Genomic DNA, 14,728 nt, shown 5'->3' on the forward strand with positions numbered 1-14,728 from the left:
TGTCTTAGTTGATAGACATTTAAGGGTGATCATGAGAGGAGTAATATCATCACATTACCTTAACCCAAAGACGAATCAAGCCAATGGTTCTTAAAATGTCTATAAATTGTAAGAAATTGTGACAATTTATGTAAATGTTTACATCCCTTTAAATATGCATGTCATTAGTGTGTTATGCCTTTTGCAAAAATTAAGAACCAAGGCTAGATTGTTCTCATCATTATATTTTGGGCACATACCTGAAACTGACGAGCACACACGCTGCAGGCCACCAAGCCATCGCTGATAATGGCTACTACAAAAAATCTTCAAAACTTGGGTTCTCTGACAGGGAAACCTACCAAACCCAGACATTTCTGAAAACTAGACCCCCAGGGGATCCCAGGGGGTGTGGCATGCATAGATCTTCCAACATATTCCTACCCAGAATCCCCTGCAAATCTTAAATTTAGCTAAACAAATTTAATTTTTCTCACATTTCTGTGTGGCATTACTGTGCTTGCACAACTTTCCTACCACCCAGCGTACCCCTCAGTCTCCCGTGCAAAATGATACCTCACTTGTGTGGGTGGACCAACAGACTGTGGCTGAGAAGGGCCAAAAACATAGAGATTGAGGCGATAGCACAGCAAGCTCTAAGCGTTATATCTTTTTTATATACGTTTTTGGCTGGCTTTGCATTGGACACCCACAGAAGGGAGGTATTATTTTACTCGGGAGACTGAGGGGAATGCTGGGTGGTTGTGCAGTGATCACACAGAGAAATGTGAGAAAAATATAAATTTTTTAACTAAATTTGAAATCTGCAGGGGATTCTAGGTAGGAAAACATTGGGGGATACACTCAAACCACACTTCCCTAGACTCCCCATGGTGTCTAGTTTTCAGAACTGGATTTGGTAGGTTTCCCTAGATGCCACCAAGCCCAAGACCAAAAACGCAGGTCACTCACTCGCAAAACCAGGTTTCCTGTTGCAGGCACTACGCCTACTCGCACAAGTGAAGTACCATTTTTATTGGGAGTCTTTGGGGAATGCTGAGAAGGTAGAAGTTTGTTGCTCCCCAGAGACCAGAACTTTCTATCACAGACATATGAGGAAAATGTGTGTTTTCTTTCAAAGTTTGAGGTGTGCAAGGGATTCTGGGTAACAGAACCTGGTAAGAGCCACACAAGTCATCCCACCCTCAATTTCCCTGGATGTCTAGTTTTAAAAAATGTACAGGTTTGCTATGTTTCCCCAGGTGCCAGCTGATCTAGGGGCCAAAATCCACAGCTAGGCATGTTGCGAAACATGGGTCAGTTTTCACTGGAAAAATGTGGTGTGCCCACATTGCGGTTTAAGCCATTTCCTGTCGCTTGCACAAGGCCTACCCACACAAGTGAGGTACCATTTTTATCGGGAGACTTAGAGAAATGCTGGCTGGATGGAAGTTTGCAGCTCCCTGCAGATTCCAGAACTTTCCTTCACAGAAAAAGGATGAAAATGTGCTTTCTTTTGGCAAGGTTTAAGATTTGCGAGTGGATCTGTGGGTCCGAACCTGGTGGGAGCCACAAAAGTCGACCCATCCTGGATTCACAAGGATGTCTAGTTTTTAAATATGTATAGGTTTGCTAGGTTTCCCCTGGTGTTGGATGAGCTAGGGTCCAAAAGCCACAGCTAGACACATTGCTAAAAAGGGTCCATTTTCAAAGGAAAAATGTGATGGACCTATGTTGCGGTTTGGGCAGTTTCCAGTCGCGGGCACTAGGCCTACCCACACAAGTGATGTGCCATTTTATCAGGAGACTTGTGGGAACACATAATGGTAGAAATATTACTTATTGACTTTCTATGCATGTCTGCCTTCCAAATTGAAGACAATTTGAAAAAAAGAAGTCACTTTGAAAAATGTCCTCTAATTCACATGCTAGTATAGGTATCCTCAGTTTCGGAGATGTGCAAATAACTACTGCTTCTAAACTCAATATTTTGTTCTCATTCTCATTTGGGAGGCGGGGGAACCTTGCAGTGAAGGGGTTAATAGAAAAATGGTCACCATTCACTTGGGTTGGCCAGAAAAGTGAGAATGTGCAAAGTAAAACCTGATAACAACCTCATGAAAAAAAATCTCCTACAATACAGTGGCAACTAAAATAATTCAGCAGCAGAAATTTAATAACTAGAAGTAATGAATAACTATACTAGAAAGCTAACAAATACAGCAGTGATGGTTTTAAAGGCCAAAGTTAACAGTGCAATACGCACACAAATGTACATTACACCTCTAAATCTATCTCACATAAAGGCCACTGGTGCTATGCCAAAAACGATGCGGATAGTTTTCATGAGATCAACCCCATCTTACTTCTTTTATGTATCAAGATAAGCTGTTTAGAATGGTAGCCATTTGAACTTTCTCTCTCTTTATGTTCCGCTCACTCACTTTTGTTCTCTGTCTGTAGTGAACTATCTGTTACAATATGTTGTCTATTCAAATTCTGTAATGCAGGCTCATTTGCACCGGGGTGTGCATGTGTCCGAACTGACACCCACTCCTTTGCCTCATTAGAGAGAAATACATATCAGAAGTAACTTTGACTTTATTCCTGGTAGATACAGGTTGCATTTCAGTAATCCAAGGTGCTGTAATATTTCTCGCAGACTGTATGTGACCTCGGTAATTTGGTTCTTAACAAGGCATTTTCACTCATTTTGTTGTTGTTATTGTTAACATTACATTTGAAGCCCCATGCAACCCTTGTGGAACCATACCAATTCTGTCCTTACACAATAATTACATTCGTAGTTTCTGATGTTTCTCTGAAAGGTTCAATCATCAGATTATGCTAAACAGAAAAATAGAAACAAATCCCCAACATCCTAACTCCTAAACTGGCAAATAATGTCATCTTTCATTTTAATTACAAATATTTAAAAGTGCCGAACATACATTATGAAAGTTTTAAAACAGCTGATGTAAAAAAAAGGCAAAAAGAATGCTGCTGCTTTATAGATGCGTTTTACCAGAAATCTCTTCGTTTAAACTAGAACTTGAAGAAGCCTTTTTCATGTGTTGTATATTTTTGAGGCACCATATGCTTTTGAACAATTTTCTTCCACTTGTATTATTTGCCTTCACTGGTGTGGGGAAAAAACTATAATACTTTTGCCAACACCCTCAGAAGTAGCGTGTGTTTCATTTCTCATGAACAAAGACTGTACTTAAGCAATTCGCCTGCTGTACTACAGAAATGCAGGAAATGACAGTTGGTTGAGGCATTTTCTGGCTCAGATTTTGTAGGATTTGACTTTTCCCAAGCTTTAAGACTTTGCAAAAAAACAGACATTTGAGTGGGCATAACATAACGCCCAAAATAAACGTTATAAAAAGGAACGTTTGTTAATATTCTAAACCGAATGAGCGTTAACCATAGTGTGTTTTGAAAAGTGGAGAAAATGTTTCAGACAACTGAAAAAAAGTTCCTCTCTTTAGAGTGTTATAAGAATTTTAAGATTGTGTTGCAAAGCAGTGACATTATGTTAGCGAACACACTATGTAACTCACTAATATGAATGAAAATACAATTAACCCATGCTTAGTGCCACACAGTCATTTATTTATTTATATTTTTTTAGAGATAACAATCTTCTATTGCAATTTTAAAACAAACAAAAGTCCCTTTAAAATGGTTCTTTAAATGAAATACAACAATGTTCCCTACCGTGCATTTTCGGAATGTCATTTTTATTTGTAATAGCAGCAATATTTTCTTCTCTTCTTCTTTGTACATTATTCAATTCAAGTCAAGACCAGGACGCCAGCATTTTAACAGAGTAAAGTAAGTGGCTGAGTTTCTCTCAAGGGCTTAGTTCCTCTGTCCTCTTTGATGGCGCTGTGTAACACAGTTTTTCTCCGTACTGCTTCCTTTGCCTTTACTCCACACAGTATCGGACTGCACAAACTCGTGCATCACCGGGACTGATCCGGGGTCTAATATCCTTTTTTTCATGTAAGTTAAATTGTACGGTGGTTCGCATTTATCTCAGTTACACGTGGTTAATTGTACATCGATTTTACAGAAATTCTCTTTTGTGCTTTTCTTTGTCGTTTAGGTAATAGTTGCGGTTGGAAAATTTCCCTTTGAGTACCCGTTCTGGTGTCTTGACCTACAGTATATTTTTTGATTAGGTGAGGTACTTATATTACCATGGTGTACCCTTAATTGAGACATGGCGAGAGTTTGTGGGATGCTGGATTTGGCTTCAAATTTTGAGTCAAGATGACAATCGCTGATTTCAAGTTACTTGGATAGTAGCGCTATGCTTTTTGTGTGATAATGAATAGTTAGACGGTTAAATTTCTCACCTTTGGGATGAGAGACGTAATGTTTTCCAGTGACCAATGCAGTATGTTTTTAATTGGAGTTTAGTGTGACACATCCCTCGTGGCTTTTCCTCTGACCTAGAAATTGTCCTTTACCCCCCCCCCCCCCACCCCCTTCCTTGTTTACAGTATATGCTTTCTGCGGCATTTACGGGGCAGATATTTACATGTTGCTGTACTGAGTGCACGTGCCTTAACCCACTCCAATTCTCTTGACATATTTTTCCTTTATTTCTTTCTTTAATACTGCAGCTCGTACTTTTTATTCTTGAAAAGTAATCGCTTCACCAAAACTTAATATACCCTACTGGGTTGGAATTATCACATGCTTTGGGGTAAGGATATGCGTTATTGTCTTAGTCTCTCCTCTCCCTACCTTGCCTTCAAGTTATTGAGTGCTTCTTTGGCCTGGTTGAACAGCAAGGATATTCCCCCCCCCTTTTTTTAACTCTATCTTCCTCTCAGATGTTACTGACTTTGGATTCAGCCATAGAGGTACCTAATTATTCCTGTACTTGTTTGGCCTTTTCCTATAGCTAGAGCACGTGACACGTTTTATCCCTTAATAATCAGTGGACACATGCACGAACTCGCCTTGCCTTACTTTATTTTTAGTGTCACTATCATGCAGGGCTTTTCCACTAGGTATACATTTAACTTAATGTTGGCAATAATACCATCGTGGAGGGGTGGTCAATAACTTTTGCATTAACTATTTCATGTTTGAACATTGTTGTGGGCTATTTTTTCATTAATTGGTTTCCACGCGTGTTGGGTGATGTTCTACTCGCCACAATGTGAGAAGATGTAGTTTGCAGACATTGTGATTCCATACCTTGTTCTCAGGTCATCTTTTGCATCATTCCCAGCCCTGAAGAGTCGGAGAGCACTGTTTCTCTGATGAAACACGTGTCTGCTGGCTGTGTGTATTTTCTTGTTTGATGACTGATTAAAGAAATCAAGGACTTCAACGTTGGATTGGTTCCATTTGCTTTCAGATCACATCGACCCGATGTATTATTACTCTGTATGAGTGCGCGGGACTGTTGCTATATGTATTTGTGCTTGGATTCTCCTTCACAGATTAAGGGGTTGTAGGGCTTCCCCTTCCCTGTCAGCACCATACCAAATTGTTTCAACCTTTATACTTCACGTTAATACTTAAAGAGCACAACTACTTCCTGTCCAGGAAAACCCTGTCCGCTTTACCCAAAGTCAAGACCTTTACTAGTTTCAATCATGTGTTGCCATGCTCCAAATTGCAGCTCAAAGCATTTTGGGGAGATTTTGGCCTTTTTTATTGATCAGATTATCTATGTTCTGATCCCAGAAATCGTGATGTTTACAAATAATATCATTTGAAATAAAGTCCTGAAAACTGAAAAGTACAGCTTCTTTTTCGTGAGCTCCTATCGTAATGGAGTATCATGGATTATTCATGCACTACTTCAAATGCTAAGTTTGCCAAACATTACTGTACAATTTGTTGCACGATCAAAAGGAGCCTTAAAATAGACAATTACTTGATTTTGAAGATGATGCAAAATATCTATTCCTGCTGTCTTCATTGACAAGAAAACGATTAAGACAGAAAGTGCAGTAATGGCTGCACGCGTGAAGCAACTATTGCAACAATGATCATTTTACGTGAGCGTCTCCCTACCACAAAACATTATTTTGAAAATTCCATGTAGTATGGTCTAAACAATTGATCACATAACATCATTCCGTTTTCGACAGCACAAAGTTTTAACCTATATACTCAGAGCTATGTTCAAGTAGATATGGGCATTGGGACTTATCTTTCATCATCAGACTTTTATCCAGATCAAGAGAGAGAAAGGCAGAATAGTGAGGAACAAAGGAGGACAAACAAAACAAAAACAGTGACAAAGATAGTGGGGATGAAAATTAACCTCAAGACTGGGATACAAACAGTAAGTGGAGGGAAGTGAAACAGACAGGCATGAGGTGGAACCAAGACTAGGTGTGCTTGGTTTTGGGCAATGTGGCGTTCAGCAACAGCAGCAGCACCAGCAGCAGACTCCTAAGAAATAACTTTTGTTTTTACAAACTAAGCACAGTCTAAATCTCTTCCAACATTGTGTGTGTCTCTCTCCAAAACATTCTAGGTCTTCGGCAGTTGAAACACCAAAGTAAGAGAGCTGTTTCCTCATGTTGCTAGTCCCATTGCCTGGGGCACTAGTGTTTTTACATGTCGCCTTCCCTTCAGAAAACACCATCTTATTTGCAGTCTCTCCATTACTTGCTCAGCTCAGCTCTTAGTTCCAAGAAACCTTGCATTTTATTAACTAAACATTTAATACCATAAGATGCAAAACAAGAGAGGCCCATTGCAAGGTTTACCTTGGCAAGCACCACTTCGAATATTCGGGATGAACCCACGACGACAAGGCTGAGGCTGGGCAGGACACATTTCACAGGGATGTCCCCAAGCGCGGCCAACGGTGGCACAGCACAGGGTCTTCGTACACACAATGCCAGTGACCTGTCCCTGGCACATCTGGTGGTTGACCTGAGTAAAACAGGGGCCGGTTCTGTAATCTGGAATAAAAGGAAAAGAGTTAATTCCTTTCTGTACACAGACTGATATAATTGCCACAGAGACACAGTTACGTCATTTTCTATTACTGGGCTATTGTGACCTCCTTTAACTTCTGCTATGTATTGTTTTGTCTAAAGAGGAGAACAGAGTTACCTTTGTGTTTCAGTTAATCTTCTATATTCTTAAATGCACAGATTGTTTGATTCATGACACCTTTGTTTATTCGTGTGTTCATTTTTGTCCAAACTCCATAAAAACATACAAATAAATATGTGAACAATTACCACATCAACTGAAACGTGTTTTAAATAAAGCCTAAAGACCTACTTCAGTGTACACATGGGGGAATAATTTGGCAGTGCTGTGGGAAGGTCAGGTCGTGCAGTTAGAGGAGTCAGCATTGGGCATGCCACGTTGAATGGAAACAATTCCGGATTTTTCTGCAGGCATTCAGATGCTCGTGTAGAATATGATGGGAGATAGAGTGAATTGGTTTTGCAGTTTGGCAGGAGCCCATGGGTAGGGGGCAGAGGGGCATGGGTCCCTAGAACCTTCTAATCCACGTCTGGCAAGGAAGAGGCAGTATGGGGGTCACCGAATTAAGAGAGCAGCAGGGTGGGAGATCCTAAAACAGCTCCAGATATAGCAGGTGGCAGTGTGGTCTCAACCTTATGGAAAGTTAACTGGAAGAATGTACACATCCGTGCTATTGGCATAAGGGTGTTTCTGTCGCGAGTATACAGATAGGTGTGCGCTGTTTGTCAGGTAGACATGCCATGCGGTGTTATGCTCATTTTTCTTGACATATTAAACTTGTGGATATTTTGAGTTCCACAGTCAGGGTGGGATGTACTGTTTTTGTCTTGCTCATGTGTGGACTAAGCAAACATTTTTCCAATCTCTAACGACATTGTAATACATGGTAGAAGCTGCTCTTTTTCACTATTCATGACATGGACAGTCCTTTACCAAGGGAAGTTCTGAAAAACTTTGATTGAAATGTCTGAAATGACAGTGACTGGAGGCATGTTTTGGCTCAGGGTGAAGAGGATTTCATTGATCCAAGGCTTTACAGAACAGTTCTCTTTACCCAGGCCAGCATCACTAACAATAACCAGTGATACGCATTCTCGAATGTTCCTTTGTCTGATGATATTAGCTTCGGTTTTGAGACTGATCGTAATTAGTCAGAAAACAAACATTTGAGTGGGCAAAATATAGTGCCTCGGGTGGATCAACTCACTAACTATAACCCCTATGGGCTTGATTCACAAAGAATCTCCATACTTGTGTCGGAAGCCCCTGCAGTTATGGGTAAGTCTCTGCCCTCTGGGTGAAATCTCTGTCATGATTTATCTCATTGTAGACATTCCGCACGAGTGCGAAGGCTTCCTCATGACTGCGGGGCCTACGACACGAGCTTGGAGGCCCTTTGTGAATCAGGCCCTATATGCATGGTGAAGACCCTTTGTGAATCAGGCCCTATATGCATGTCAGACGCCCTTTGTGAATCAGGCGCCATAGGTGTGTCGGAGGCCCTTTGGGAATCAGGCCCTATTTCTGTGGCGGAGGGCCTTTGTGAATCAGGCCCTATATGCGTGATGGAGGCCCTTTGTGAATCAGGCACTATATGCATAGCAGACACCCTCTGTGCATCAGGCCCCATAGGTGTGTCGGAGACCCTTTGTAAATCAGGAACTATAGGTGTGTCGGGGGCCCTTTGTGAATCAGGTCCTATATGCGTGGCAGATGCCCTTTGTGAATCAGGCCCTATAGGTGCGTCGGAGGCCCTTTGTAAATCAGGCCCTATATGCGTGGTGGAGGCACCTTGTGAATAAGGCCCTTTATGCGTGGTGGAGGCCCTTTGTGAATCAGGCCCTATAGGTGCGTCGGAGGCCCTTTGTGAATCAGGCCCTATATGCGTGGTGGAGGCACCTTGTGAATCAGGCCCTATATGCGTGGTGGAGGCCCTTTGTGAATCATTCCCTATAGGTGTGTCGGAGGCCCTTTGTGAATCAGGCCCTAAACGTGCAAACACGTGATTAGTGATGGGGCTGGGTCTTAAACTCTTAACATTGCATAAAGTCCCACCAAGAGGAGGAGGAGAAATATAGCTGTTTTGAAATTTTAATTTGAAATTTGAAATAGAAGTTGTCTAAATGTCACTTGTATCCTACACAAATGTGATTTGTTTTTAATGTCTATGGCCCAGTCCTAAATAACTAAGGGGCTTGAGCTTCTGGACCTGACTGGGAAGGGAGTCACACTACAGACATTTTAATAAACCCTGTAAAAATATCGACTCAAAAAACCAACCTGAACTATGTTGTCAAGATAAGTAGATGTAGAGTTAGAAATGTAAATCTTCTTTTACACATGTATACTTAACTTTATGACCTAGTCTATATCGAGGCGATATTTATGTTCCCCATACTGTAAAATATAACCAGATTTTGTTGAGCTGTGAAGGGTTCCACAGCTCATTCGCATCGCCTGGGCCAGGGCAGGTGCTGAGGCTTGAGGGGGAAGGCCTGTTTACAAACGAGTCTGTGTAGTACAGTATATTGTTGCAGCCTTGGCAACTCACTGTACAACCTCTTTCAGCCCAAAATACAGAACCGTTGTTAAGGAGGGAGGAAATATGCAGCATGCTGCTAAAAATGAGACTGTTGATTTATTACTTACTGAAAACAAGCTACAGGAAATGTCCCCATCGCAGGGAAGAAACAAAAGTTCTCATTATGCTGAGCGAGGCAAGGGCAGCTCCACCTCTGGTCGAGCTACAAGAACAGCTCTTGTCCTCAATGTGAATTCTGTGCGTCAACTAAGATGCAGTAAATGTGCAGAACAAACGGCATTCATGCCATTCGCCCCAAAAAAGGTAAACACAAACTTAAACAGGAAACATGCCCCTGGCCACTGCCAACGTTATCAATTACAAGCACCGAACGAGGGAAAACACAGGCAGGCACAACGCCAGGTGCAGTTTATTTCACGTAAATAATCAATTTCAGACTCAAAATAAGCTCCGCCAATGCCTGTGAATGTCACCGCACAAACATGCCCTCTTCACACATGCGATAACGCCAGTGCTGATTACTGTACTCCGAACTGGAGGGCTGCTGAGAATAAAAGTTTGTGAGGCTGAGCCATGTGGGAACTACACAACGTTTAGTGTCTCTTGATTTTTCGGGTGAGTGTACCGAGTCAAATGTGTGATTTTGCTGTGGACACTTAACGAGCAAACACACTCAGTAAACTAGAAATTGAACAGTGAAATGAAGCGCCTACAATTTAGAGGTTCCCTTAAATAACCGGTGCCTCTCTGGTCTGCAATAGTCCCGTTTTGGACGGAATGACGACAAGAGAGCCACACCTAGGCCCACCACAGTCACTAATTGATTTGAAAGGCACCTAGAAAGTGAAAACTGCACACCTACCATCTCATTCTTCTTTGTTACTGTGCTTTACTCAAAAAGCTGGTACTGCCCTGTGTGCTCTTCTTTCTCCATCTCTGGGAGTGTGATTTGCCATTCTGCTCTTTTATTTTTTCACAGCCTGGGTCTTATGACGATGCATCACCCAACCCTCACTTTCTGGGCCCGATTCACAGAACTGACTTAAGACAAAATCCTAAACTTACTACCATTTTGGTATTCACAGAAGGCACTTACTAATTTTGGTATTCACAGAAGGCACTTACTCATATTCACAGAAGTTAGGAGTCCTAACTTTAGGACTCCTAAATGCCTTCTGTGAATACCGAAAGTTTTAAAATTAGGATTTTTCTCAGTTTAGGAGTCGTAAAGTTAGGACTCCTAACTTTAGGACTCCTAAACTGAGAAAAATCCTAACTTTAAGACTTCCGGAATTCACGGAAGGTATTTAGGAGTTCTAAAGTTAGGAATCCTAACTTTACTACTCCTTAACTGAGAAAAATTTCAACTTTAAGACTTTCGGTATTCACAGAAGGCATATAGGAGTCCTAAAGTCAGGACTCCTGACTTCTGTGAATACCGAAATGAGTAAGTGCATTGTGTGAATACCAAAATGAGTAAGTGCCTTCTGTGAATACCCAAATGGTAGTAAGTTTGGGATTTTGTCTTAAGTTAGTTCTGTGAATCGGGCCCTCTGTTTTTTGTCTGTCTTTGCTTGCGATGGTACACGGCATGAAATGTTAGTGGCACTGTTTGAGTTTTTTATTTTGTCTGGTGCTAGTTGTAGGCCTTTTAGGTCGCTTGGTTTTTAGCATTCACTGTTCAGAATTTTTTGTATTTTGCTCACCTTTGCGAGTCTCTGTTTTCTGCAGGCCTAATGAGCAGTGTTCTGAAAGCCAACACAAGTACGGGTATGTACCACCTTTCTCCTACATTTAACAGTTCTTCATTCTGTGATCAAGTGTTTAAATGTTCTTACAGGTAGGTTGGTTGTGATGTATTGGTTACTGTGAGGTAATATAATGTAATGTGTTATATTTTAAGGTGAGGTGCTGGCGCGTGTAGTGAACAGCGTCAGGATTCAGTCAGGGCATATTTACAAGCGGTTATCGCCACCAGAACTTCACCTTTTTACGTTCTGGTGGCAATAACTCCTTCGCCTTATCTACAAGGTGGCGTTAAGTCATTAATGTGGCTAATGCCACCTTCTGAAAAATGCCCTGATTCACGCAACTCTTAGCGTGAAAGGTGTGGGCAATGGGTGCTGGAGTGGGCGTTCCACAGCAACACCTATTGCTTTTTGACGCTGCCCCCTATTTACAAGGCTGGTGTAAATATGGGGTACCACCATAAATAAGACCAGAGAAAACCTGGTCTTAAACTGGAGCAACGAGGAGAAATGATTCATTTGTTCTCGTTTATTTGCTGCTGTTTCTATGTGTGTTGAATTATGCAGCACACATGGAAAGAGTACATCACCATTAGTGATTGTTTACATGCAGGAAGATGTCTCTTCTTGTAAATAAGCAATCATTAAATAATGACGAGTTACAACTTCTATGTGTGCTGCATTCTACAGCACACATTGAAGTTACAAATCGCCATTAGTGGTTGCTCATGTACAGGAAGATACCTTCCTGCACATCAACAATCATTCATGCAAAGCAGGCACCCTTGCACTATGGTGCAAGGGTGCCTGCATTAGCACTAGGCAGATAAATTTAGAGCCAGCGCTAGGGTAAACATAGGCGTGCCCCATATTATTGTAAATACGGCACATCCCTACATTTTCAAATGTGAATATGCCCCTCAGTTGCTGGATCCAGGCTGGCCGGACGTGTCACGTCGTGGGGCGATTTCTTATGAAATAAACCAAAAAGACTAGAGATGATGTTGCCTCAAATGTGATTTTAAACAGGCTAAAATGAGACATAACTTTGACAAAAAACACAGTGAGTCAAGAAAGGGTCTTAAGGTAGGAGACTAGGTGTTGAATAGGAATCTAGTCAGAGTCAGGAAGGGCGAATCCTGATTCTCTAGGCCTGTGCAGGCGGACAAGGTCAGTAAGGGTGCAGCACTGATTGTGGACAAATATGGTGGAATAAAACTCAGTAAAGTAAACCTCATATAATAACAAGCCAACATCATGCAGAAAAAGAAATGTTCTGTTCTTGATTCTGACTGGGAGTAGACAAACAGAATCAAGCAAAAATTCTGAGGGTCTACATATATATGTTAATGAGAATGTTTCTGCAACCTAGTCAAACAGGCTCACCAGGCAGAATAATGTCACGAGATCGGTGGGATCTCGCATTAGAAATTCTCCAAAGAGATTTGATAATTTGATTAGATATTAATTGGAGAAGTCACGTAGGTTATGTGCTTAAATATATTCTGAATAGTCATAGAAGTTATATGTATTTTAATGTAACTACTGCATAGTGTGGTAAAGTATGAATTCATTTTGTTTTGAAAGGGGGCAGGTGCTGGTATGTATTGGATATTTTGAGGTAATATGATGCAATGTGTTATGTTTTAAGATGAGGTGTTCACACGTGTAGCGAACGGTGTCAGGATTCTGATTAAGACAGTCAGTTGCTGTTGGGATCCAGGCTGGTCGGACGTGTCACGTCCTGGGTGAATTTCTTATGGAATAAACCTCTTAAATCTTACCTGCTGTTCGAGGTTCATCATTTACCACAGTGGTGCAATATACATTCCTAAAAGTAGAATCTCCTTGGTTAGGTGTGCTGGTATATGTATTTTGCTTTGCTCCGCTTGGAACTGCAGCTAAACAAACATTCTAATTTATCTCACTTCAGCTAAGGGACCAGAGCTACTCTTCATAAGGCGTTTAGACAGCCCATCATCTCCATTGGTGCATGCACACACAACTGCATGTCTGTTGAGAGCTAGGCGGGAAAGCTTGGGGCATGGTATGCAGCCATGACCTGCTGCTGGAGCTCCTGGTCATTCTACAGGAGTGCTGGTAGTATGTGTTTGTGCATTTGTTTATATTGTTGCAGAATGAGCATGGGTTTTGATGGAGGAGCCTTGGGGAAAGGGATGGGTACAGAGAAAAGGTAACACCCTTTATCACTTTTCCTTGAAAAGTCAATGGCAAGTGTTCCCTCCCTTACACGTTGCCTCTTCTGAGGTCAGCTTCTGTACCACTTTTCCATGTATGCTTAAAGTTTCATGGAGGGAAGACACATTTGTGTTTTTGTGAAGCATGGTTCCTAATATATATTTATAAATGGTAATGGAAGTATTTCTCATTATCTTGGCTGATTGATTGTGTACATTTATATAGTTAATTACACTCCTGACATTGTCTCTAGACATATATCAGAAGTAATGTTACCTGTTCTCTGTGTTTTAAGCCCAAGATTAAACATCCGCCAAGAGTCTAGTGTTCTGTAGTCTAGCAATCTATTTCACTGGGAACCTGTTGTATAGGACAGTGTCTGGAGACAAAGAGGCGGCTTCCGCTGCAGTGGCTCTGCATTTGGAACTCAGCACTAGCATGACTTCCCCAAGAATACCCTCTTGGGGTGAGTCGTTTTTTAAACACTCTAACTATCTGGGAGATATATTCATAGATTTTTCACTTTTATTCACAAGCAGTAGGGTGGCCTCACACAGGTGACGAGCGCCTTCATGAAAATCTGTGGAGCTGAGTACATAATGTGACACACAGATTCCTGCACCAGGCCCCACTGAGCGCTGCAGTGCTTGACCTGTGCCCAGTAGAGCTGCAGACCAATGAAACTTCCTTGATACCATCACAGGCAATGAGAGTGATTACCAAACAGAACAAGTGATACAGGGCTCAATGGAAGAGTCGTGAAACCATTTTAGATATGGTTTACACTAAAGTTGCACAAGAAGCGACCACGCAAAGGGAGGTCAACCACTTGGTGGTAACATGAAACACAAAAGTCAGGAAAATATTCTCCACATTTATACAGATTGAACAAACCGAGAAAGGCTTTGTTATTCGCTTCATACAATAAGAAAATACAAGTCTATAACCCATCCGCCATGAAAATGCCCTCTTAATTTTGAGAAAACATTGAAGGTATAATAGCACTCATGCTAACACTGGGTAACTGTTTAATGATTGGGTACGCCAGAGAACCATATTTAGAAAAGTGTTCATTTGTGTTAATAGTATCCGGAGGTGAAGTGGCTTAGTGGCTAGAGCTGCCGACTTTGGAACCTGTAGACCTAGGTTCGAATCCCAACCTCAATGCTTAGCTCAACTTTGTGTAATTCTGGGTAAGCCACTTATTATCCATGTACCTAAAAAAAAAAGTGAAATGTAAAATGTGTTTGTGTAATCCTCACTTTATGTACAG

The 14,728-nt window shown here is 41.4% G+C and overlaps 1 protein-coding gene across 1 annotated transcript in view; it reads right to left on the minus strand.

Annotated features, from left to right (window-relative positions):
* FBN2 (fibrillin 2) overlaps positions 1–14,728 on the minus strand; it is a 1,183,434-nt gene that overhangs the window by 706,396 nt on the left and 462,310 nt on the right. Inside the window, exon 6 of the mRNA XM_086961117.1 lies at positions 6,732–6,929. Within this exon, the coding sequence (XP_086817243.1) occupies positions 6,732–6,929 (198 nt within the window). The remainder of the gene's footprint in view (positions 1–6,731; positions 6,930–14,728) is intronic.

The sequence above is a fragment of the Lissotriton vulgaris genome, chromosome 3_1 (assembly GCF_964263255.1).
Source record: "Lissotriton vulgaris chromosome 3_1, aLisVul1.2, whole genome shotgun sequence".
NCBI classification, from domain to species: Eukaryota; Metazoa; Chordata; class Amphibia; order Caudata; family Salamandridae; genus Lissotriton; species Lissotriton vulgaris.